At 43.7% G+C, this 27,485-nt stretch overlaps 1 protein-coding gene across 13 annotated transcripts in view; it reads left to right on the top strand.

Annotated features, from left to right (window-relative positions):
- Window positions 1-27,485, top strand: part of PPFIBP2 (PPFIA binding protein 2) — a 206,031-nt gene that overhangs the window by 43,927 nt on the left and 134,619 nt on the right. For 9 of the 13 annotated variants that reach the window (XM_039533448.1, XM_039533458.1, XM_039533442.1 and 6 more), the window contains exon 2: window positions 13,757-13,854. The exons of 1 other annotated variant lie outside the window; for it this stretch is intronic. In XM_039533448.1, the coding sequence (XP_039389382.1) occupies window positions 13,791-13,854 (64 nt within the window). In that variant the 5' untranslated portion in view covers window positions 13,757-13,790. Of the gene's footprint in view, window positions 1-12,508; window positions 12,689-13,756; window positions 13,855-24,415; window positions 24,464-27,485 lie in introns of those variants that run through there. 3 more of the 13 variants (XM_039533443.1, XM_039533446.1, XM_039533454.1) reach the window with 3 other exon arrangements.

A 27,485-nucleotide genomic window follows, 5' to 3' on the forward strand; every position in this document is an offset into this window, starting at 1 on the left:
ATACAGAGAACATGAAAAGGTGGAAGTTGCCATAGGAAAAGGGAGAACAGTAATGGAAGGGAGGGAAAGCTGAAAAGCCCTTAAGGTTTCAGAAGTCTGCATATAAACTTTTCAGGGTTTAACAAGCCATTTGATGTTTGCTTGCATCATGGAGTAATAAGGAGATAATAATAGAAGTACAATGCCCAGCATTTTGAATCTTTAAAGCACTTAAAATATGTTTTTACAAGATCCCTGCAAGGTATAGGTATTATTATTATTATTTTATTATATTCATTTTATAAATGGGGAAGGGGGTTAAATGTCTTGTCCAAGGCCAGCCAGGAAATCAGTGTAAGAGCTAGGGCTAGAACTCAAGATTTCCTAAGCTTAAACCACATCTCACTTAATAGCTAACAGCATTAGCAACTGGATTATCATGAATAGGCGTGAGAGTTAACATCTGGTTCACGAAAAGGAGAGTTGAGGCAGTTCCCATCTCTGACTGGCAGCACATTCAAGGCAGCCACATAGTTAAAAATTTGATTCAGGCTTTTCACAGTCACAAAAAAAATTGATTACAAAAAATCAGGCTTATATTTTGTGGAGAACAGGAAAGTCTGGGGACTTTCTACCTTGGTGGGTTTCTGTAGGGGAACCAGAGTAAGCAATAAGCAGTTTGAAAGGAGAAGTTGTCCCCTAAGTACAATAGTTTTTCTGGAGTCTATTTTCACCTACTTGAAATTAGAGGCACTGTCCCAGGTAAAAACCCTCTTCATCCCCTTCAAAACTGGTTTGAAATGCAAATCATGTATTAGGATTTGAACAGTATAACTGACTGAGCAAAGGAAGCAGGATGTATTAAGACCAGTTTGTTCTTAACTTCCTGACAGATCCTATTACTTGTATGTGGTTGAACTTGAGTAATTACGATAAATAAGATCACAGCATTTTTATATGTGGGTTGGGCTCCAGATTATTGTAGGCATGTGTTTTAAGGGTGGTGGTTATATTTGGGGATTGTCATTTGTTTGGTAGTGAGGCTATAACTATTAGCAATGAAAGACTTCACAAATCAGAGCAAAAGGAAAACCTCACGTTAGGGACCTGAAAAGGTGAGTGAGTTGCTTTTGTATTTCCCTAACTAACTGATTTATATACATTTATCTAGGTTTGCTTTAACTTAGAGGTTAAAATATCTTTTTTCAAACTTGTTAGGTATTGAAACAAAGCTATTCCTCTAAAAATAGTTTTTCTTCTTACGTAGAGAGAGAAGTCCTTTAATTTTTGTTTTGTTCTTGAAGTTTTACATGTACTGTATTGTAAGGCATCTTATGAATTGCACATCTGTTGGTGTCAGCTGAGTAGAGAAACTGTCAAACAAGTAAAATTGCAGAGATACCAGCAAATATGTGTCACATTTCAAGGCCCTGGCCCTATTGTGGGCTCTATGCAAGGGTCCCATTGACAAGAGTTCACATTACTTATACAAAATTAGGGCCAAAGACTGTAACTGACATCGTACAGGATCTAGTGAGCTGCTTGAAAACTCTTGCTTAGACTAGACAAACAAGCAAGAGAGGCGTGTCTGGGGAAAATGAAACTTGCCTGAAGCTCAAGCAACAGGTCTGGCTAGAAAAAGATGTTAAGCAAGTAGTATTACATTGTCACTCTGTAACAAATTACACTGTGCTCTACTTTTTTAATATATTATTTATGATGTGGCTTTTGGAGGGTATTTTTTTACTTATCTTGACTTTCAGTTGAATAATAAATATATTGTGGCAGGTGTGTACAGTGAAGTGGTGGTAAGGAAAAAGTACAAGGTGTAACAAGACCATGTAAAATAATGGCAAACTTTTCATGCAGTTTTCTACCCAAAATTAACTCATTTTTTTGCAACTCAGAAATGTAGGTTTTTTGGGTTTCTTTCAGTGAGATAAATTTTTACTTGACCTAAGGGTCTTGTGTTAATGTCAAAACTCTAATAAGCTGTACCAATATCACATTCACAATGAAAGGTTGAAGTTTTTGTCATTTTCATAGTGACTGTTTTCCCCACCTCTAGTCATAAACACATGCTTGTACCCAAACATATCTTTTATATTTAGGAAGAGCTCATTTTCTGGCATCTCATGCTAATAATAAGCGTGAATCCATCTGGCTGGTTTAAGCATATAGGATGTCATGGCCACAATCTTACACTGCAAATGAGGGGCACATAGTGCAGCTCAGAGGCTGGAGGCTTTAAGCAAAACTTTTTTTATTACCTCTCCCCCCCCAATCATGGGCCAGCTGTGCACCAGTCCAGGCTCTGGACTGCTCTAATTTACACAAGCTGTCAGTGGCCCCAAGAGGCCACAGTACAGCCTGGGATTGGTAGGGAATGTATACATGCCCTATTCTTCAGCCAAAGGGGCAAGATAGCATAGGAACCACTAAGGCATCTCTCTGCCACAGGAGGATCCTCCTACACTGGTGAGAGTCTTCTGTGACCCAGTATGCCAGCATGAGGGTCACTGCAGTGGCAAAGTGGTGCAGAGCAGCCCAGTTGTAGCTGTGAATCGGGGCCAATATCTCTGGCGGACAAAAAACTTTTCCTGAATCTAATAATTATACCAGCAAATACCACATTAAAAGATGTGGCAACAGGAGACCAGAATCTAAAACCAAGAAACTGGATCAGCAGCATTGAAGCAAGTTTCTATAAACGATGGGGCACATAACAGGTTCCAGAATATTTGTATAAATGATAAATCTGTTTGGAAATACCCATGTTATGTTTAACTCAATCAATTTATAATGAAGATTAAAGAGGTCTGAGGGGAAGCTGACTTACATTCAACATAGTAATTTAAAAAATCTAAATGTTTTTCTAAAAAAGAGAGAGAAAACTATACTTTCAGGTATTTTGAGTGCCATATTGCAACACAGATGTTCTTTACCTCTCTTACCTCATATAACATAAAACATGCAGGTTCTTTGATTCCATGTTACTTTGCATGCAATATGAATAAAATATGTAGATATAAATTAATCTTAAATATATTTTACCTTTGTATGATTCAGATAATCAACATTTATATTAATTGTAGAGCTGCGCAAGAGCCAGAATTTATGTTCCTTGGGAAATTCCATTATTTTGAAATTCTGTTTTTGTTCTGAGTTGGAACGAACACACACATACACACAGAACAAATTGAAAATTTCCAGTGAAATGAAATTTCTGGAAAAAGGTTGGTTTAGATCCATCAAAATGTTCAGTTTTGATAAATTTGAAACTTTTTGTTCTAATTTTGACTTTTATTTTATATTCTAATATAAAATAAACTTTTGAAACAAAAAATTGTTTCAAAATGAAAAATTGAAGTGTGCCATTCAGATAATGTTGACCTCATCAAAACCCCTTTTTTCAATTTTTTTCTAAATGAAATGTCACCAAAATTGATACAGGATAGGACAAGAAGCAATGGGCTTAAATTGCAGCAAGGGAGGTTTAGGTTGGACATTAGGAAAAACTTTCTAATTGTAAGGGTAGTTAAGCACTGGAATAAATTGCCTAGGGGGGTTGTGGAATCTCCATCCTTGGAGGTTGTTAAGAGCAGGTTAGACAAACACCTATCAGGGATGGTCTAAAATAGATAATACTTTACTCCTGCCTTGAGTGCAGGAGACTGAACTAGAAGACCTATTGAGGTTCCTCCCAGTCTATGATTCTATCCTCTGTGATTCCTGTGGAAAGTTTTAATTTTAATGAAATGGCATTTGCAGATGTAAAAACGTTTCATTGGAACATTTTTGATCAGCTTTAATTGCATCAACCTCTTCTTTTAAAAAGAAAGAAAAGGAAAAGAAAATGCTGCCAAAATTAACATAGCATGGGTCAAATAGGCAAATGAACATAAGAGTCATTCTCCATCCTTGGTGAATCTTAATACATTTATCTTTCCAGTTAATTTCTCTCTGGATCATTGATTTATTTCTACCACTGAGTCCAGGAGAATGCGATGGGACTTTTCTCAGGTTCTAATTCAACAAACAGTTTAAACATTGCTCAGTCTCATTCATGAGATTAAGTGCTTTGCTGAATATAAATGCACTGCTACATAGAGGTCTTAGAGCGCAAGACCATCACCTCTTAAATGTGGATCAGTCAGTAGGAGTGGCTGATAAGCAATAGAAAGCTGGTATTCCCTCTGGGCTTGCTCATGGAGGAGGGAATAGATAAGTGATGCCCAGAGAATCTAGCAGTATAAACAGAGTAAATGGGGCGCAGCTGAGAAAACAATAACTTTAAACTGCATAAGGTTAGCTCTGTGGAAGACACTTTAGGCTATGGAATAGTTTCCCAAGAAAGAGGGGAAGTCTCATTGTATAAGTCACTTAAAAGAGGGAATTGTCCTTCATCGGCAGGAAAAGGACAAGATGACCTAATTATAGGTTGTGTTCATCTCCAAATTCCATGATTATCTGAAGCTTGGAATACTTTTGGGGAGGTTGCTTTTTTGTGTTCTCCATCTCCCATTCCCCTCTCCTCCATCCCCAAATTCACTTGTCAAGCTTATTCCTAGTAGGGTTGGTGAAAAACCCAAAATGAAAAATTCTGTGGCTTTTTCATCAAAATTATGTTTCAAGAAAAGTTTCTGATTAATGCTAATTTCTAGACCTAGAAACTCAATCATCTTTCTAATGCAAAAAAGTGAGGCAGCGTCTTGTCTCTTGTTACGTCTGTTGCCAGCAGGAAATCTGACCAGTCAGTTCAGTTTTACACCCTTGATGTTTAATTATCAAATAATTATTTTTGTAGCAAACCTCAAACTGAATAACAAATCCAACACAGTGCAGAGCATGGTCTCTTCCATAAGTTTGAAAACAAGAACTGAGAAGGAAATTGAAAGCAAGTAAACCAGTATTAATGGTCCAAGGGCCTTTTATAATTTATTAAGGCACTAAAGCTTAAGCCTTCTCTATACTGCCACTGTGCAGCACTGCAACTTTCTCGCTTGGGGTATGAAAAAACACACACATGCTCTCCCCCGCCTCCCCCCCCCGAGTGCTGCAAGCTTCAGTGCTGTAAAGTGGCAGTGTAGAGTAGACTGTGTACCAGCACTGGTAGCCACTGCCCTCGTAGAGGTGGTTTTATGTTGCTAGTGAAGACATATCCTTATTCTCCTAATAGCTGAGATCATATTAAAAACCTGAATATTATCTCTATGGCAATGGATATAATCGCAACTTTGGATGAGGTTTCTCCCATTAGATAATTCAGATATGAGGCACAAATAGCAATGCAGAATTGCAGTGGGATCACATAGGTATAACAGAACAGGATTTGGCCCACTGTTATTGGCTAGTTTTTGGTGCATAGCATCAGATCCAACAGGAAGTAACCCGATCTAGGAATGTTTACTCAACATACTGCCGTGCAAACTTGTTAGAGCCAACCTTGGGACCAGGCAGTCAAAAACTAACTTCTTCTCTTGGAGATCGTAGATGAATATTTAGATGTCAGTGCTTATTTTGAAGAGGAGTGCTGGCTTTCCTCTGAGGGACTGACTCTGGAAATGGAGGGAGAGTTCTTGTTCTCTCTGTATACAGTGTGAGGGACACATGCCCTCTGGACTTGTTCAAGATTAGTGCATTCTGCACCACATGATAGTATTTCAGAATGCCTACTTGCCTTAATCGTCATATTTCTAGCAGAAATTGTTTTCAGTGTTTCTTGCAGCAGCATGAAGTTGCCACATATGCTATAGAGAATAAATGTGTATGCCTGCTGTAGCTTGTCAAGGTTACAAAACAGCGCTTTCTGCACAGGGTGCTTCTAATCAGCTCTATAGAAGGTGGACTCTAACCTTATATGGAAGATACTATCCTGCTTAATTTTAAACGGGTTTGATTTTTTATTTTTTTTTGCTTAGATAATCATCTGTTGGGGGGGCGTAAACTGAGATCATGCCTGTTGGGTTTTTTTAAAACCTGCCAAAAATGGTTGTTTCCATTCCGATTCTGTATTGATTAAATGAGTGCAGGGGTTACAAATAGGTCTATTAGTCTATTAATCTTCCTAAGATTATGAAATAGCATTTTTATGAACATAACAAGTTAATAGAAAAAGACCCAAAGTAAAAATATAGTGTTATTCTCCTTGGATGGATTGGAGAATAATTCCCTTCTGCTTCTCTATCTGATGTGAAGACATCAATTTATCCAACGCTACAAGCTGTCTGTGGCGGAGCTGGAATTTGAACACAGTCGTTCTCGACCCCACACATGTCTCTGTTCCACTAGACCAGGCCTGCACAACTCGTAAAGCGGCGAGGGCCACGTTCCTCCAAAGAAAACAGCTGAGGGACGAAACCTCCCAGCCCGAGGAAACACCCCGCCCCAGGGCCGCCCAGCCCTGCGGAAACAAACCCTCCTTCCCCAGCGCCGCTCCACCAAAACAGCTGTGGGCCAAAAAGGAAGGTTGGGGGTGGGGAGGTGATACTTTATTTTAAATCAACCAGGGGCTCCCAGCTAAAGAGGTGGCTGGGAGCCCTCAGGGTCAAATTAAAGGGCCCGGGGCTCCGGCGGCTGGGGGAACCCGGCAGGGCCGGCTCTAGGTTTTTTGCTGCCCCAACCAAAAAAAAAAATCTGGCTGTCCCCCTTCCCAGTCCTGGGCTCCCCCCGTACCCGCCTGCTGCCCCAGTCCTGGGCTCTCCCCCCACCCACATACACACCCTGCTGCCCCAGCGCTGCGCTTCCCCCTTTCCTCCCCACCAGTGCCCTCCCTCCACCCTGCTGCTGCCCCAGCGCAGAGCCTTCTGATTCCCGGCGGCGGCTGGGATTTAGAGAGCCCTCTGATTCCCGGCCGTGGCTGGGATTTAAAGGGCTCTGGGGTCCCTGCCTCTGCAGGCAGCGCAGAGCCCTCTGATTCCCGGCCGCGGCTGGGATTTAAAGGGCTCTGGGCTCCCCGCGGCTGCCGGCAGCCCAGAGCCCTCTGATTCTCGGTCGCGTCTGGGATTTAAAGGGCTCTGGGCTCCCCGCCGCAGCGGGCAGCGCAGAGCCCTTTGAATCCCGGCCCCGGCAGGGAATCAAAGGGCTTTGGGCTCCCTGCTCCTGCAGGCAGCCCAAAGCCCTTTGAATCCCGGCCCCGGCAGGGAATCAAAGGGCTCTGGACTGCCCGCAGAGCGCTGTGTGTGGGGAATTTAGAATCCCCCGGCGGGCCGCACAGTGAGGCTCCGCGGGCTGCCGTATGTTTTGCAGGCCTGCTCTAGACACCACTACTGTTGTAGAACGGACAGATGAGCTGTGTATAAATAGACATAAGAACACAAAAAAATTAGTAGTGCAATGATTAAACAGAAAGGTCATTTATCATTAACTTTGTGAATATTTCACCAACCCCGGTGGAGCGTGCATCGCAGAATTATTGATTTGTAACTGGAATGTTATCTTTACTTGATAGCAAACATAGGGACCTGATAACAACATACTTGAAGACTAAGGGCTATTATAAAGAAGATGGTGATCAATTGTTCTCCATGTCTGCTCTCAGTAGGACAAGAAGTAATCAATGTAATCTGCAGCAAGGGAGATTTAGGTTAGATATTAGGAAAAACTGTCTCGCTATGATAGTTGAACACTGGAATAAGATTCCAAGGGAGGTTGTAGAATCCACATAATCGGGGGGGGGGGGGCAGCCGAGGAGAGAGATTAAAGACAGATAACTGTCAGCGATGGTCTAGGTATACTTGGTCCTGCCTCAGCCCAGAGGGCTGGACTCGGGGCCGGCCTTAGTGAAAATGGTGCCCTGGGCGAACTTGTATTTTAGCATCCCATCTCCCCCTCCCATCATCACCCCGGCTCCTACGGGCTCCCTGGGCTCCCCTCCCCCATCACCTCTGGGCCATTACCTATATTTCATATGGAATGTCCACAGGAAATTCCATTCAATGTAGATGGGCAGCTCCCATGATCCATTGTGAGTTAAGTATCCCTTGATGAGCCACCTTCTTTGACTAGTCCCTTCAAGATGTGCTGGCTAACTACTTTGTGGGCATTACCCCAGGAGCAAATATTTGAAACACAGGTATAGAGCCAATACTCATAACTTCAAATACAAAAATGATACATGCATAAAATAGCATAAACCTATTCAGCAAGTCATAACCTTTTCATAGACCTCTTACATGCCACATTTTGTACAAGATTTGTTGCAAATATATAACAGTGGTTGCAACGATGATCTACATGGTCATGTTTTAATCAGATAACATCACAATGAGTAATTGCTACAACTAGCAAATTCCTAGGCCACTGTCAGCAGAAGCAAGGATGGAATAGTATATGGTGTATTGCCACACTTACTTCTGTGCTGCTGCGGTGGCTTGTGGTGCCTGGTGCTTGGCCTGCGGCTCAAGGCAGGCTTCACGTTGTCATGGGGGCTGCATCTTGCCAGAGCCCACAGCCCTCCTGCAGCCCCTAGCCCCTCCTGGCTCACCACAAGCATTTTGACAGGAAGTACCAAGCAGTAATAACAATAATAAAACTGTGTGTGTGTGTTTGAGAGAGAGAGAGAGAGAGAGAGAGAGAGAGCCTGTGTGTGTAAGACAATCTGTGTTGGAGGACTGTGAGAGACAGTGTATATGGGTATGAGAGCCTGTGTATGTGTTAGGAAAGTTTGAGAGACAGTGAGTGCACTGTCACTTAAAGTCCCTCCTCTCCCCCTCTCTCCGGTTGAAGTTTCGCTCCTCCTGGCCCCCGCCAGAGACCGAGCGGCGCAGGGTCACAGGCAGGGAGAGACTTGGCTCCGCTCCAGGCAGGGAGCGGGGGGCCTCGCCGCCACTGACCAGCCACACCACTCTGGGCTCCCCAGGGCTGGGGCAGAGCCAGAGCCCTCAGCTGGCCAGATGAGGAGCGAGAGAGGGAGGGGTCAAGGGATGGGGAGAAGCCCACTGGCCCAGTGTGGAGGAGGGGCCAGAGAAGAGAGGAGTCCGGCCACAGCCAGCCACGGGGAGCTCGAGCCCCTTGTGGCACCCCCCTGGCTACTGCACCCTGGGTGTGGGCCCCCTTTGCCTGGCCCTAAGGACTAGATCAGGGGTCAGCAACCTTACAGAAGTGGGGTGCCGAGTCTTCATTTGTTCACTCTAATTTAAAGTTTTGTGTGCTGGTAATACATTTTAACGTTTTTAGAAGGTCTCTTTCTATAAGTCTATAATATATAACTAAACTATTGTTGAATGTAAAGTAAATAAGGTTTTTAAAATGTTTAAGAAGCTTCATTTAAAATTAAATTAAAATGCAGAGCCCCCCAGACCGGTGGCCAGGACCCGGGCAGTGTGAGTGCCACTGAAGATCAGCTCATGTGCTGCCTTCGGCACTCATGCCCTAGGTTGCCTACCTCTGGACTAGATGACCTTGAGGTCCCTTTCAGATCTACATTTATGTTCAGATCTATATTTTCCACTGTAGCAGGTTTGCTACTGAGCTACGATGTTTCTTATGGTACAAAGATTTGAAGTCTTAGCCTTAGGTACTCTTTCAGTATTGCATGACTGTTTCCTTGGTAAACAAAAAATGGATAATTATATTTTAATGCACCACTCTATTTTATGCCTGATTGATTCTCATCCTAGTGTTTATCTTCAGGAAGCTTGCAATTATGAGAATAAACGTGGGTGTTTAATTACCAGTGACGTCATTGAAAGTGGACTGTGGAACTACCATTGGGTGAATACCAGACAAAAATATCTTCATATACATATAGCTTGTCATTGGAGATATTTATTTATTAACTTTTAATTTATTAATTATTTTTTAAATAATAAAATTATCCAGGACTCTAGGTACCCTAATAAAACTACTCCTACAATAAATACAATTGAATTAAATCTTATCAGAATTAAAATCATGAGTTCCACAGGCACTCGGCCAACCACCTACTGCTTCATCGTATAGGAAGCATATACTCAGCCTTCTACAGAGATTCTGTCAAAAATGGCTTTTGTAGCATTCCTTGGAAGTCAGCAAATTTGGGCTATTTCAGATCAAGGACTAATAGCTGTCTTTATTCTTAGGTATATCTCCATATATATATTTATCCTTTAGAGTCCAATCACCTAGAACTGGAAGGGACCCTGAAGGGCCATTGAGTCCAGCCCCCTGCTTTCACTAGCAGGACCAAGTACTGATTTTGCCCCAGATCCCTCAGTGGCCCCCTCAAGGGTTGAACTCACAACCCTGGGTTTAAGAGGCCAGTGCTCAAACCACTGAGCTATCCCTCCCCTATTTATTTAAGTAAATAGAAAGATAAGAAAGGCTGGTTGTGGCATTCCCCCACCTAAAAAATGACTGGTTATTTTAAAGCAAAGTATTGCACTGTCCAATCTGGTATTATTCATGTGTTTTTCCATACTCTACTACCGTATTAATCAAGGGGAAAAAAATGCAGTACAGTTCTACCTGAAAATTGGCATCCGGGGCAACTGCCCAACTCTCCAACCCTTAGAACTGGTGCTGGTATTCATATTAGTAATCATATGGCATGAAAAGGAACACCTCACATTTTCTTCTTAATCATCCCTTTTTAAGTGAATTATGGCCAGAACTTCTTTGCAGAATCACTTGCTAAAGTTTGTCACTTTAAAACAGCATAACTTAAAGTTCATTTTAGGTGAGCATGTTTTTCCACATCTTAAAAGGAATAACTCTCCCTCTACATCCTTCTGTGAAAGAACTTGTTTAGCTACATGTGTTTGTTGGATTTTACAGTCAAATAGAAATGTCCCAGTACAAATACATTCAAGAAAGACTCTTGCATGGCTCTGAATTAAGTAAATGTTAGACTACTGTTCAGAAATTTCACTTCTGAGAAGCAATGCTTGGTGTGAGAGCAATCCGGTTCATTCATTCAAAAAAAGCTAATTTAGTGTTTTCATAGCTATTTATCATTAGTTAAGCAAAATAGACTCAATTGTCTTTCTATACACATCTTGAGTACTTGGGGCGCCTGCTGGTGGAAAGTCTACTCCAGGGGTAGGCAACCTATGGCACGGGTGCTGAAGGCGGCACGCAAGCTGATTTTCAGTGGCACTCACACTGCCTGGGTCCTGGCCACTGGTCTGGGGGGCTCTGCATTTTAATTTAATTTTAAATGAAGCTTCTTAAACATTTTAAAAATACAACAATAGTTTAATTATATATTATAGACTTATAGAAAGAGACCTTCTAAAAATGTTAAAATGTATTAGTGGCACGCGAAACCTTAAATTAGAGTGAACAAATGAAGACTCAGCACACCACTTCTGAAAGGTTGCTGACACCTGGTCTACTCGAAAGGAGGTACAGCCTAAGATGAGAAGCCACTGAACCCAGTGCTCAAGTAAAGCCAGGAGACAACAAATGAGAAAACAGGGATGGGAATGAGGGTCACAGGATCAAAAGCAGGGAGCTAGAGGAGGACACAGAGAACCGTGGACAGTGCCCACTGCTCCTCGAAGGCATCCAGGGAGCCAGTGGGCGCGACCTAGAGGAACATTGTCTGCCCTCTTATTGAGTGAATGCACCCGGGGTTCAGAAACTTGCAGGAGAATATAGTTTGTAGTCCCCAGAGCCACCAAGGGATGAATCAACCCCCCCCTCCCCCACCATGGGAGAACAGACAGAACACAAAATGCTGATTAAAATTCCTTACTGAGACCTGCAACACTTGATATGCATGTTATAGTGATGTGAAAGGTAGGTAAGAATGTAGAAGTGAAAGGCCTATTCAGCCAGAGCTGGCGCTGGGCATAAGCAGACTAAGCAATTGCTTAGGGCCCGAGCAGCTTGGGGGGGGGGGGGTGGGAGGGCGGCGGCGAAGGGGGTTATTAATTATGAGTATGTGTTGTGGCAAGGGTGGGAGGAATATTTTTAGTGCCACCTAGGGCCCACAATGGGCTAGCACCGGCACTGAATAATTCAGTGATAGCCTGGACATTGGTTCCATACCTCAGCCATAAAATGGACATATGAGAAGTTTTTCTTCAAAGGTATTCTTAGCACCAGTGGGGCTGGAAGGATTGCAGAAGTGGGGGAGGTGGACAGCTTGGCCTGGTCACCGCTTCTTCATGACAGAGGGGTATCTGGGCCAAGGGCAGGGGGGCCTGCTGTTACACCACCCAGGTTCAGTAAAGGGCCGAGTGGGGAGCCTGGGACGACACTTCATTGCACCCTGCTGAATTCTGGTTCTCAGAAGTGGAGGGCATGGCCCTGCCTTTAAAAAAATTGGAAGGCAATGTCCCCCCTCCCCCACTTACCCACCCCCTTCTCCAGCATCCGCCCCTAGCACAGGCTGCCAAAAGGTGGTGCATGTTCTGTTTTCTTTTGAAATGTTATCTGTTGATGACAGGAACTGTTACTTGGAAAGGAATCTGGCAGGGGAGTTACATGATCTTTGACCCTTTTGGGAATTGAGATATTTTTGGAAAATATTGCCTGGGATTTTACAGTAATATCTCTGATATCAGGTGGGAACTGAACTTTCAACAGAAACTTAACTCTGCTTTAGAAAATGGGATGTTAAGTTAGGAAGAAGATAATGGTGGGAGGCTAGAGCCTCCCTGCAATGGAAATAGTAAACTTGTACATACCCAAGGGGAGCAAGAGCGGGACCCAAGGATGCTGGAGCAGCAGGACATGCGAATGGCAGCAGGACCCAAAGGGGTTGGAACAGGCCTGGGATCAGGTAGGAAACCCCAGGACCCTTCTGCCCAGCCTGGAACTAGTTGCCCCCCCCACCCTGCTGATGAGTCTTAGTACCTCCCCTCAATCCCCCTCCTGCCCCTTCACCCCCCACTCGCAGGTAGCTTCTGCTCCCTCCCTCTCACCCCCACAGATAACTATATAGCTACTTCACCGAGTGAAATGATTGAGGGAGCATTTTGGCCACTTGTACAGAAAAAGAGAGCTCTATTTTCAATATGTTGTGGAAGAAGCAGCCGAAAGCTTGGATGATAGCCTGATTGTGTGGAGAGAGGAGTCAGAGAAGACACTAGACTGTGAGCATTGATTTATGCTGAGTTGTATCAGTGGAAGAGCACAGGGCACCTAGAGACAGGAATTCAGAGGGAAAGGAAGTGCAAGATGCTTACCAGGGAGGTTTGGTGTCTGGGGTCTAAGTTCCATTCCTCACACCCCAGGCAGTCTCTGTCAGTCAGAGTCCTCGGGAGCCACACCAGTGCTATAAAAATGTCATACCCCACTGGAAACCCCAGAAACGATGGTAGCCCACAATTGTCTGACCCCTGTTAAGAGCGTAAATCCTCCTTCCCCATCAAATGGGGTGGGTGGGAGAGAAACAAGCCTAGTATCTGGAAGAAGACTTCACCTCTGTTTAAGAAAGAGCTCATGTCTGAATCTCAAGCCTTCCATTCACATTTTAAAATCTGATATTGCTGATTTTGGTGAAATTACATAGAAGAAAAAACTAAGGTAAACATAAATGAACAGCTGGAAATGCTGGGCTAAAATCATTGCTAGAAGCAGAAGTGACTCCATCGGTTTTTATGGCATTATGCCTTATTTTGCCAGTGGGTGAATTTAGTTCACATGCATCCGACGAAGTGGGTATTCACCCACGAAAGCTCATGCTCCAATACGTCTGTTAGTCTATAAGGTGCCACAGGACTCTTTGCTGTTTTTAGTTCACATGGTTCAGTTTACAGCAGAGCCATATTGAAATATGTTCTCTAAAATGTCTGTGTTTTAGCATAATATGTATGACTTCATCTCCCTCTTTTTTTATTTTTTCCAGTAGGAGGAATAAAGGTTTGGGCAAGTCAGAAATCATGGCTTCTGATGCTAGTCATATGCTTGAAGCAGCCCTAGAGCAGATGGATGATATCATTGCAGGTATGGTACTGCCTTATTTGAGATCAAACTGATTTGATTGGAACCTGATCCTGAAAAATGCTGAGTAGCTGCAACTCTTTGACAACCAGTAAGAGTTGGAGCTACCCAGGATCTTTGTTTTTGTTACCAAACTTTGTCTTTGAGTCAGTCTCTCTCTCTACACTCCAAGCACTTCCCCTCAAACACATTTTAAAGACAAACAATAACAATTTGGGCATTGGAAAACTTCACATCTGCAAGATTATTTTAGATAAATCAGCTAAAAACCCCACCTCATAGTATTGCCGTAGGACAAATTTACCTGTCCGTAAAGTTATAGGAGGAATTAAACACACACTAGCATGTGTGGTAGAATGCCTGCTAGCTGGAGCTTGTTCTGTTGAAATCTCATGAACATTATAATAAGTACTAATTCCCAAATTTGCCTTACAGCATGGGCCTGGTTACTGGGAAACAGCTCACAGTTTGGGTATTAAATGTTGAATTTCAAAAATTAAAATTGTGTTTGCAAAACTTCAGAGATCTTGCCAAGGCTGAACCGTCCAGTGGTTTTTTGTTGTTGTTTTTTAAAAGTGATGTGCTGTTAGTTTTGCTTCAGTGTTCTAGGGAGTGAGATTATATAATTTATTTGCTCTAGGCCAGTGAGACAGATTTGTTACCAATCTGCTTGAGGCGTCAGGTGATTAGGCTGAGGCTGCAGGATCATTAGGGGAGGGGATGAAGGAGCACACCAAGTATCTAAGTTTTAAAACTTTATTAATAAAATAACAGCGTTAGGGTGCTTCCCACATCACTTTGGGGAAGGAAGAAAGCGTTAATACTCATTCCCTAACCCACTTTTATACTTACACACACACAACCCAAGGCTGGCCAAGCCTGGGTGTAATGTAAGAAGGAGAGGGGGAAAGGTGGACGAGAGTTCTGTCCTGTGCACAGGCCGTCCAGGGTCCGCTGTTGATTTCCAATTTGCTTCAGCTCTCAGGAGGGTTTTAAGTCCTGGGGTCTTTTGGGGGCATTTCATTCAGGGACCGCTGTCCCCCATGCTCTTTGTACCAGTCCAAACCGTCCTTCTGTGGCTCCCTCAGCTTTCCCAAAACACACCAGCTTCAGGGACGCAAAACTGTTGTTTTCCCCCTCGCTGGCCTTCACTGTCTCACTAGTTTTTGCAGCCCCTGCAGTTTTGTTCAGCTGAATCCTCCTTTCTCATGGCTGATTGGGGTTGGAATTCAGGCCCCCATCTTTCTTGGCAGGCAGCCGAGAATCGATTGTCTGCCGTGGCCTTGGGCTGGAGTAAGCATCTTATCCTCGGACCTAGCTGGAGCTTCGAGTTAACCTGTTCTCTTCTCCCTCCCTCCCTCTTCTGCCTCTTGCAACCTGCAAACGAACCTTTCACTCCACCTTCACACGTTTAACCTGTCCCGAAATACCTTGCAATGCCTATAACAGCGTTAGCAGCATACAATGCTGATTTGCCTCCCCAGAGGACCCCCTGAGGGAGGGGGCCATTGAGGTGTGACACCAGCACTACAACTTACAGTGCTAAATTATGCATCTGCCTGCACAGCGATGGAGGTGGTGCAAGGAGCAATTTGCAGTTCTCTGATATACCCACACAGAAGCAAATATATCTTTCTCCCAGCATTCCAGTATACAAGAAGTGGGCAAGACCTCTGTGGTTAGGATTCCATTAGCCTTTGGGTTGGCATAGGCACCATCATAAACTGAGCACACTCCCAGGGTAGATATCTGGGCAGAGCTATGACCTCGCCCTCTGCACAATGGGAGAGCACTTGTCACAGCTTTTTAAGTGTGTAGTAATGTCCTGAACCTCATTCTTTCCTACTACCCAGGGAGATGATTCCAGCCTTTGGCACTTCAGTTGTGCATTTCTTTACAATGTCCCAGTAAAGCTCAGCCTCAGGAGGCTCATAATGAAACCTCAAAATATTGGTGCAAAAGTACCCCATAACTCCAAGTTATAGGTTCCTGTTCAGGATTTTTATTTTAAAGGATCTGATCTAACCACAAACGTCGTTCTTGTTCTTGGCACACAAGCTGTAGCAGGTCATAGATAACTTTAGCAAGTGGGCAACCTAATCTACAAAGGTATAGAACATATAGAAAATACTTCCATAGTTTCCAAATCAAGGAGGTACCACTGTGATATCTGGTGATATCTGGTCTGACTTGAAACATATATGCTGTGTAGGGCTCAACATACCTCCAAACAACTCTTCATGCCAATCATGGTCCAGGCAAACTTGACTGTTTAGGAATATGCATTATTTTTCTTTTTTCAGTTTTTCACCAAACACAAAATCACTTGAAAAATATTTTTGACCAGGAGAAGGTTATTTGAATTTTATGTATTGTTTTTCAACCTTTTACCAACTTATGAACCATGCAAACAGAATGTTACAATTTGCCACCCCAAAATGGCATTTGTTCCAAACCAAAGGGTCTTATTTTTGGAAACCAGGTGAGTTAGAATAGATGTTTTTTCTAAACTGTAGCAAATATACGGTGATGTAATTATTATGGTTAACATATTTAAAAGTGCTAATGTGCCATTGACTTTCAGTGAGACTTGGGCTCTTGAGTTGTTTTGAAAATGGGTCATAGGCTCACAAATCACTTAGGCACTTAAAATAACTTAGGCACTTAATTTTTTTGTACCTTATGTCTTCTTTCCAAGGGAACGTTTTCAGAGGTCAGCACAGGTTGATGATAACATAATATCACATCTTGAGTTGTCTTAAAAACTCAGTCAGAAACATACATTTGTTCAATTTAAATAAAATATTTCAGATTTGGAATGGTTTTCTGTTACAGCTTTTTTGTTGTTTTGATTTTTGAGGTTTTTGTGGGGGATGGGAGAGAAGTTGTACATGAGTCTAACATGGGTTTTAAATGTGGTTATTCCTTAAGAGTCTGGTCACCTGCAGCATTACATATTCTAGAATTAGTTGTAGATGCTTCCTAGTGTGTCTCTCAAATCTCCCTGCTGTGAGGTATAGGCCATGTGAGCTATAGGCAAACATTATCACTCAGATGACCTACAAGAAGTGCTATGTTTTGTTGTGTGAAGATTCCAGTGGTACACAGAGAGACTATCCAATTTAAATACTAATTCCTATAATCATCTTCCTGAAAAAAGTCAGTCAAGCTACAGGCCATATCAGCCTTTCTGTGGAGGAAATGGAGATCCTGTGAATTTGGACAAGGAAAGTTCAGATGCAGAGAATGCCACCTTTGCTTCATTGCACTGATATTCTAGGAGCTTTTGCAGATGGGAGTTGTGCCCTTATTCATTAGATGACCATAAGTATTGTGGCAGAGTTCCAACCTTGTCCCCGTGGGTCTCGGGCTTCTAGGCGGTATATGCTAGCCTCAGTGGCTCACTGCGACCCTCCATGTAGCCCTTCTCTCTAGGGCCAGGGTTACAGTCTACTGAGCCCTTTTCATCATAAACCAGCAAGGAGGTTGGTGAGAGAACTCCCACAGTCTCTGTTGTCTCTAGGGCTTATGTCAGAACAGTTTAGCCTCCTGTCCTGACAGGGGCCTGACTTCCCCTCCCAGGTGGTGTTTCTGTAGTGGCAGGTTGGGGGGGAACCCGGGCCCGCTCTCTACTCCAGGTTCCGGCCCAGGGACCCTAATGGTAACAGCTGTTGGCAGCCGACCTTTCACTGCCAGAGTTGCTACATTTCCTGGGCCACCTCCCCACAGCTCTCCTGCTTCTCCCTTCTTCACCCTTACCTTAGGGCTCCCTTACCAATGACTTGCGGGTGTCTTCATTAACCAGCCCTTCAGACACACTTCCTCTCCCCAGCCTGACTGGAGTGAGCCCTGACTGGAGTATCAAAAGGGCTGTAATTAGAGTCAGGTGTTCACATTACCTTAATGGACTCACTTGACTTTGCAGGTTAATTGGAGTCAGGTGTTCTCATTAGTCTGAAGCAGCCCCTGCTCTGGTCAATCAGGGAACAGAAAACTGCTAATCCAGTGGCCAGTATATCTGCCTTCTACTACTTTGTTGTACCCAACTGGCCTGGGTCTATCACAGTATTTAATAATAGATGCTGTTTAGGAGGAAAACTGTAGTGTAGTTTGGCACAGCTGACTGCAGGGAGCAGTTTAGTAAGCATTACATAAGCTAGTTGGGCATATTATGTATTCTGTAATGGATTAGTATTTGCACAGTAACTAAGATAGGAGGCCAGTTCTGAGCTTTGCATATGCCTGTGCACTGAGGAATGTACTGTTGGTCAGTAAGCAAAGAGATTTCACTCATTCATACTGGGGTTTTGATTGTCCCAGGCTGCCAAACAGTATTTTTTCTTCACTTGGTTGTCATAGCACTGGACATGGGATTACAGGGAAGCAAAGCAACTAGTGTATGGAAGCTTAGCATATTCACTTGCATGGCAATCAGTTGACTGCACATCCCGCTCACAGCTAGTTCATGGTGGTGTTGGTGCCCAAGCTCTGGAAACAAACTGAAGGGTTTGGGCATGCCTGTGGGTGCACAGACTTCTTTTCCACAGAATACATGCAGGTCATGAGCAAGACAGAAACCTCTCTGAGGGAGCATTACACTGCTCAAATTTTTATTCTAGTGTCCATTAGTATTTTCTTCTGTAATTCAGAATCAGGGGGAAAATTGGTTTAAGATATCATAATTCCCTAACAATTAATTATGTCAAAATTGAGAAATGTTACTTGAACACATCCTTTATTTATTTATTTATTTATTGTTTTATTTATTACTTTTACAAAGTTACTTGTTATAAAAGCTCAAAAGACAGGAAATCCTCAGTAAGGTTCTAGTCCTAACCCCTGCATCACTTTATTTCATGTTTTTCCAACATGGGTGACCATGCCCACAGTTCCTGGGAAAATTCAGCGTGCTGACCCGGGAACTGCATATCCACCTAACACCAGCATGCTGGAGAACACCCTTTCCCATCCTGCAGCACGCTACAGGCCAGAGAGCACAGCATCCCACATCTGACCCTTCACTGCATGGGCTGGAGACACCAACCTGCTGTGGACTACAGACCCACTGTACCCTTTTCCTTTCCCACTGTGAAATGGAAACTTTATTCTCTGAATATAGGCCAAAGATCAACCTGGATCCTGTCCACTCTGCACATGTGATCCCCTGTAATCTTTAATGTAAGAGCCTGTGATTATCCCTATACCCGAAGCAGGATGTAGATCATAGCATACTAGGAAACTCCATACTCCTTGTGCACATACATAACCAAGCAGATACAGGTTTATTTTGAGTAGCAGCTAGTATAGATCTCCTTCCACTTGGAGAAGGTTAAGTGGAGATTATAATAAAATAGTGAGGGGCTTTTAAGACAGAGGTTCCCAAATTTTTTACTAAGGCAACCCATCAACTGCATTTTGTGAATATTTTTTTTTTCTGCATCTTGTCCAGTATCCAAATTCAGAGTGGGGCAGGGCAAAATCATAGGCCAGTGCCATTCTCCTCCACTGCTGCTGCTGTTTCCTCCCCCTTGCCCCACTGAGGGGCACCAATCACCTGTGGCAACCTGGGTACTGGAACCCTAATCCCAGCCCAGCGTGCAGGGGAAGCCTGGGGATTGGAGAGCGAGCCTGCCCCTCGCTCACCCTGTGGCAGTGGCTTCTGTACCACGGGATGGGCCCAGCTCCCCCATTACAAGTATGCTAACCTGGTGCACCGGGCTGCAGCACCACTCAGGTTTGGCCCAGCCACTACTCCATCATGACCAGGCCAAATGTGAGTGGCACTACCACCCCGTCCACCAGGTCACACCACTCGTAGGATGGGCAGCCAGGCCAAACCTGAGTGGTACTGTGACTCCGTGCACCAGGTTGCAACACCTGGAACGGGGAGCCAGGCCCAGCCCCATAGGACAGGAGCTCCAGGATGGTCTTGCTTTCTGGCCTCTTCCCCAAGCCTGGGACCCATTTAGATACTTCCTGCATCCCACCATTTGGGAAACACTGTTTTAAGAAATGTATTCTCATCCTTAACTATCTTAATGGGATTTGTTTGGTTTATTTTGGGGGGCGGGGGAAATATATATCATTTTGATACCTCATAGGGCAGTCAGGAATGATGGGGAGGTGGATATGGTGGAGGGAGGCAGTTAGGGGCGGCGGGTCCGGGGTGGTCAGGGGACAGGGAACAAGGCGGGTTGGATGGGGCAGGAGTCCCGGGGGGGGGGGAGCATCAGGGGACAAGAAGCAGGGGGGGTCAGATAGGGGACGGGACTGGGGATGGGGCAGGGCCACAGCTGGCTGTTTGGGGAGGCACAGCCTCCCCTAACCACCCCTCCATACAATTTCAGAAACCTGATGTGGCCCTCAGGCCAAAAAGTTTGCCCACCCCGTCATAGGGATATTGTGAGGATGAATACATTATAGTTTGGGAGGTACTACAGTAACGGGGGCCATATAACTAACTAAAATATACTAGTGATATATATTCATATTATTCAACTTCACAATACTCCTATGACTATGCTATTATTCCCATGTTACAGATGGGGAACTGAGGTACAGAAAGGCTAAGTGACTTGTCTAAAGTCACACAGGAAGCCTGTGGTGGAGCAGGGAATTGAACTGAAGTTCCCCAGTGTTAGGCTAGAGACCTAATCGTTGGGTCATCCTTCTTCTGTAGGGTTGTCAGGCTGGTTGAAAATTTTGCATTGTCCATCCTGACCCAGAGAGCAAACATCTCTGCTGAAGCCTGAACCTGGATTCTGGTTAATAGCCCATCTTGTTCCAAACCTAGGAACCTGGTAACAATCCTGGCTTGGTTCTCCTTCTCTCTCAGCTCCGTGATCCAAATATCCAGACTTCTGTTTTGAACTTCCTATGTGTTGGAAGACAGGAATGCTTTGCTGGCCAAACTGGATACTTTCCAAAATCATCAGAGGGAAATGAAGTGGGGAAGGTTGCTCAGAAGGGAGGACCTGGATGCTTGGCCAGGGGGGGACCAGGACTGATGACTTACTAGGATTCAACCTTGCTATTTGCTGGAATCTAAGTAACTGCTAGAAAGAAGCTTGGGTAAAGCTTGGGTGAGATATGGAGTGGAGTGGTGATGGTATATGGCCACCAGTGTGCCATGGGAAAGAGATATCCAATGCTGCTGCTCTCTGCCTTGCAAGATGTCCACTTCCAAGACACAAAATCTGAACTTTTCACAGACAGAGGCTTCTACGGGCATTTAATTCCCATTGGGTAGTTTTGTATTCCCACACTTATCTATACGGCTTTGTTGTACAGCACTGGAATTTGCCTTTAATTTTGGCTTTTTATACAAAAAAATTTATAATCTTAATTCCACATGTTGACCATAGTTTAACATTAAAATAATAGATTATGGCCACAATTTTCAAACGTGCCTAAAGACAAACATATAATTTCACAGTTAGGTATCCAAATAAGTGACCTGATTTTTTTCAAGTGCCTAAACATAGATTTAGGCACTAATTTTAGATTTTAAATTTGAAAACAGTGCGCGCGCGCACACACACCCCCAATCTGAACAGACCTAACATGTCTATAGCTCGTCCAAATAAAAACAGTCTTATTCTAGACCATGCAGCTCAGTGCAATATAAAATATATTTGTGTTAGATCGTATAAGGGTAAGATTGTCAAACTGATTACTAAATTGAATTGTATTGGGCTTGATCAAATTTGACAGATAGGTCAGCGTTCCCAAGCCTTTTCTGCTTCAGTACATCTATACTGATTACCCGCCCTCATAGCTGTATACATTAGGGATGCTGAATGATTAGTCTAAAGCTAGCTGCCTCGTTTTAAAATCTCCCTTGAAATGCAAAAGAGAGTAATGTGATTGCGAATTAACAGGACTGATCCATTAGCCAACAAGACTTGCTTACCTTGTAAGCAAAAGGCTCAATTTAAAGTATGTTTACCATATGTCAGATCTAGTAAAGCCTGCACAGAATGGTGGACATAACTTTGACACTGACTCTGTCGCTTTGAGCAAGTAATTTAACTTCTCCCTTCGTTAGCCTCCTTCTCTGTAAAATAGAGGGTAATAAGATTTGTGTATGCGTCACAAGGAGGCTGTGGAGATTAATGTTTGCAAAATGCTTTGATCCCATTAAATATTTTTGTATTGTTTATATCACAGACTGTTTCTTTATGCCATTGGCCTGGGAATCCATTACTTCCTTTTTTTGGATGATCACCACAAGTTCAGATCTAAAGGCCCTTATAGCAATATTTTGGTTTTGAGCAGAGTTATGGAGCAGAGATGGCACTAAGAGTTCTAAAATTTAGCAGCTAATCAGTGGGATTATTTAGTTTTCCCTTTTGTAAAAGTTGTTGCATTTGTGATTTATCATTATGGAAACAGGAAATGTATGTGTGACCTGAATGTATACAGCATACAACTGCTGCTGAAGTAGATAATTAACAGTTGAAAAGAAATTGGACAAAAAAGAAATTGTCCAAATAGAATAGAGTTTAAACAAACTCTTTTCTCTTGAGAAGTAAATGGTTCATGTTCATCTGATTGTCCTGGTCATGTACTGAAGAGAATAAAATGGTCTTTTCTGGAAGTTATCCCTAAAAGAGCCATAGACTTGTTAGTTCAGTTTAATGTATTTTCCTCAAGGAGTCTGGTTGCCAGAGAATAAGTACATATGACCATAGTAGGTCAGACCAATGGTCCATCTAGCCCTGTATCCAGTCTTCCGACAGTGACCAGTGCCAGGTGCTTCAGAGGGAATGAACAGAACAGGGCAATTTATCGAATGATCCATCCATGGGGTGAAAGTAATTTAAAAGTCTTACCAGTATGGGGGCCTGCCTCAGGGCCCCGAGAAGGGGCGGGGCCTCTGGCAGAAGGGGCCAGGCTAGAGGTCAGCCTCCCCCAGCCAGCCCTTCCACGCTGCCTGGCCCATGCTGCCTGGGGCTCCGGCAGCAATTTAAAGGGCCTGGAGCTCCGGCTGCCACTGCAGTAGCAGCAGCGGTGGCTGGAAGCCCCTGGCCCTTTTAAGTCGTCAGGCCCTGGGGCAGCTGCCTCTTTTGCCCCCCTTCTCTTCGACCCGGGGATGGGGGAAGGGGCAGTGACGTTAAAGCGCTGCTGCACTTCAGCTCTGTACGGGCCCGTACTGGCAGCCACTTCTTAACGGTATACCGTACCAGCCCACTTTCACCTCTGTCCATCCCATATCATCCAGTCCACGCTTCAGTCAGAGGTTTAGGGACACCCACAGGATGGGATTGTATCCATGACTGTGTTGGCTAATACCCGCTGATGGGCCTATCCTCCATGAATTTATCTAATTCTTTTTTTGAACCAGGTATACTTTTGGCCTTCACCAGATCCCCTGGCAATGAGTTCCACAGGTTCGCTGTGTGTTGTGTGAAGTACTTCCTTATGTTTGTTTTAAACCTGCTGCCTGTTAAATTCATTGGTTGACCCCTGGTTCCTGTGTTATGGGAAAGAGTAAAGAACACTTCCTTATTTAGTTTCTCCATACCAGTTGTGATTTTAGAGACCTCTGACATATCCCCCCCTTAGTCATTTCTTTTCCAAGCTAACCAGTACCAGTCTTTTTAATCTCTCCTCATATGAAAGCTGTACCATACTCCTAATAATTTTTTCCCCTTCTCTGTACCTTTTCCAATTCTAATATATCTTTTTTAACATGTGGCAAATAGAACTGCAATGTAAGGGTACCACTGGTGTTCCTTGTAAGCTGCGCGCTTTACAGGAGAAATTCAAATGCCACTCAGCTGATTAGCCTATGTTCAGGTGTCCCTTCCCCGCCATTGCTCCGTCCTGCAGCTGCTCCCAGGACCAGGGCCCTGTGGGAGGAGGGTGCTGATGTCAGGATGTCTCCCTTCCCCCCGCACTCCCATCTCCTCAGAGCAGGGGAGAGGCAGGAGACACAGCCTGGCTCAGGACTCAGAGCTGCTGCCGTGAATAGTGAGTGAGTGCCTTTCTTAGAGACAGTGCACTGTTTCTGACATTTCCCCAGCAGCCAGCTCACACAGTGTCTGTCTGTCTCTCTCTCTCTCTCTCTCACAATCACCTCCCAACATATACTTGTGTTGTTGTTGTTACTTCTTGGTACTTCCTGCAATGCACATATATTCTCTGTAATTTTATTCTTTCAAAGGGTGTTTGTTTTGACTCATCTATGCATTTCATAATTTTTATTTCTCTTACACTTAAATTTAATTCTTTGAGTAGTGAGTTCTAAAATGCCTAACCTGTTCTGGCTGGAGTAGTTAGCCCTATGATAATTAAAAAAAATACATATTAGCTAGTGTGATAGACCCAGGACAGTTGGGAACAGCAGAGTAGTCGAAGGGAGATATACTGGCCACTGGATAAGCAGTTTTCTGTTCCCTGAGTGACCAGAGCGGGGGCTGCTCCAGGCTAATGAGAACACCTGACTCCAATTAAGCTGCTGAGAGTCAGGTGAGGCTGTTAAGCACCTGACTCTAATTAAGGCCCCTCTGATGCTATAAAAGGGCTCACTCCAGTCAGACCAAAGGGAGCCAGAGGAGAGGAAGTGCGTGTGAGGAACTGGGAGCAAGAGGTGTGCAAGAAGCTGAGAGTGAGTAGACATACTGCTGGAGGACTGAGAAGTACAAGTGTTATCAGACATCAGGAGGAAGGTCCGGTGGTGAGGATAAAGAAGGTGTTGGGAGGAGGCCATGGGGAAGTAGCCCAGGGAGCTGTAGCTGTCACGTAACTGTACCAGGAGGCACTCTAGACAGCTGCAATCCACAGGGCCCTGGGCTGGAACCCGGAGTAGAGGGTTGGCCCGGGTTCCCCCCAAACCTCCCAACTCCTGATCAAACACAGGAGGAATTAACCTGGACTGTGGCTTCTACCAGAGGGGAAGGTCTCTGGGCTGTTTCCCGACCCACAGGGTGAATCTGTGAGGTGAGCAAATCTGCCAATAAGCGCAGGACCCACCCAACATAGAGGAGGAACTTTGTCACAACTGGTTTTTTGTTTCTACCGGTTGCGCACCTCCGCACATACCTCAGTGCACATAACAAAATTTATTCCGCACATGGATGGAAATAATTAGAGGAAACAATGGGTACCATGGATTTATATAGTGACATTATATTTTCTGTCTTATTATCTATCCCTTTCTTAATGGTTCCGAACATTGTGCAGCGGCAGTCAAAAAAGCTAACAATGAGCAGATGTTTTCAGTAAACAAGCCACAATGACTCTGAAATCTCTTTCCTGAGTGATAACAGCTAATTTATAACCCATCATTTTGTAGCTATAGGTTGGATTATTTTTTCTATTGTATATTATTTTGCACTTATCAGCATGGAATTTCATCTGGTTTTTTTGCCCCATTGCCCAGTTTTGTGAGCTCCCTTGTAACTCTTCCTAGTCAGCTTTAGACTTAACTATCCTGAGTAATTTTGTGTCATCTGCAAACTTTTCCACCTCACTGTTTAGCCACTTTTCCATATCATTTATAAATATGTTGAACAGCACAGGTCCCAGTACAGATCCTTGGGGACCCTCTGCTATTTACCTCATTCCATTGTGAAAACTGATTAAAAGATAAGAAACAAATAATAGGAAAAAGCATCAGTTACTGATCCATGAGAGGACCTTCCCTCTTATTCCATGACTGCTTAGTTTGCTTACAAGCCTTTGGTGTAGGTGCTTATCAGTGGCCCTCTGAAAGTCCAAGTACACTATATCGACTGGATCACCCGTGTCCATGTGCTTATTGACCCCCCTCAAAGAATTCTAAAAGATTGGCGAGGCGTGATTTCTCTTTACAAAAGCCGTGTTGACTCTTATCCAACATGTCATGTTCATCTATGTCTCTGATAATTCTGTTCTTTATTATAGTTTCAACCACTTTTCCTGGTACTGAAGTTAGGCTTACCTGCCTCTAATTCCCAGGATCACCTCTCAAGCCTTTTTAAAAAATCGCCATTACATCAGAGGCTGAGTTAAGTGATAGGTTACATACCATAGTTGTTAATTCTGCAGTTTCATATTTGAGTTCCTTCAGAACTCTTGGCTGGTCCTGGTGACTTATTACAGTTTCATTTTATCAGTTTGTTCCAAAACCTCTTTTACTGACATCTCAAGCTGGGATAGTTCCCCAGATTGGTCACCTAACAAGAATGGCTTGGGTGTGGTGAAGACCAATGCAAAGTATTAATTTAGCTTGTCTGCAACAGCCTGGTCCTCTGAGTGCTCCTTTAGCAGCTCAATTGTTTAGTGGCCCCACTGATAGTTTGGCAAGCTTCCTGCTTCTGATGTTCTTTAAAAAAAAAAAAAAAAAAGTTTTGTCTTTTGATAGTTGCTGTTCAAATTCTTTTTTGGCCTGCCTAGTTATACTTTTACACTCAACTTGACAGAGTATGGGGGAGTGGTTTGAGCATTGGCCTGCTAAACCCAGGGTTGTGAGTTCAGTCCTTGAGGGGGCCACTTAAGGATCTGGGGTAAAATCAGTACTTGGTCCTGCTAGTGACAGCAGGGAGTTAGACTCAATGACCTTCCAGTTCTATGAGATAGGCATATTTCTCTATTTTCCTCAGTAGAATTTGACTTCCACTTTGGAAAGGATGGCTTTTCGTCTCTAGCTGCCTCTTTTACCCTGCTGGTTAGCTACAGTGGCATGTTTTTGGTCCTCTTACTTTTTTTTTTCTTTTAAGCAGGGAGGGGGGAATATATTTTGTTTGAGCCTCTATTATGAAGGTTTTAAATAGTTTCCATGTAGCTTGCAGGCATTTCACTCATATCCCTTTTAATTTCCTTTAACTAGCTTCATTATTTTTGTGTAGTTCCCCTTTTTGAAGTTAAATGCTACTGTGATGGGTTTCTTTGGTGTTCCTCCCCCTGCCCCACAAGGCTGTTAAATTTAATTACATTATGGTTGCTGTTACTCAGTGACTCAGCTGTATGCACCTCTGTGCTGCACTTAGGACTAAATCAAGAATTGCCTCTGCCCTTGTGGATTCTAGCTGCTCTAAGAAGTAGTAATTAATGGTCTCTAGAAATTTTATATTTGCATCCTGTCCTGAGGTGACATGTACCCATTCAATATGGAAATAGTTGAAATCCCCCATTGTTATTAGGTTTTCTGTTTTTGAACCCCTCTCTAATCTTCCTGAGCATTTCAGTCCCTGTCACTATCTGGTCAGGTGGTCAGTAGTATCTTCCCTTATTTTTCAATCATGGAATTTCTATCCATAGAGACTGTGTAGGTGGTGATGTAGATTTTCATTTCTTCCCATCCATCCCCACTCTGTTCCCATTAGTCTTCTTATGAATAGTGTCCCTAGCCTCTGTTTGCTGGAAGCTGGGAATGAGCAACAGGGGATAGATCATTTGATGATTACCTGTTCTATTCATTCTCTCTGGGGCACCTGGGTGCTGGCCACTGTCGGAAGACAGGATACTGGGCTAGATGGACCTTTGGTCTGACCCCGTAGAGTCATTCTTATGTTCTGTCCTGTCTAGCAAGGTATTGTGCCTGTTGTTATTCCACCAAGACGCAGCCCAAGCTTAATTCTCTGAACTAAGATTTCAAGAATACCAGTGGATGAAAAATGCCAGTAACTTTCTTTGTCACTTTGGTTTCT

This window comes from Mauremys reevesii, linkage group 4, assembly GCF_016161935.1.
Source record: "Mauremys reevesii isolate NIE-2019 linkage group 4, ASM1616193v1, whole genome shotgun sequence".
NCBI lineage: Eukaryota > Metazoa > Chordata > Testudines > Geoemydidae > Mauremys > Mauremys reevesii.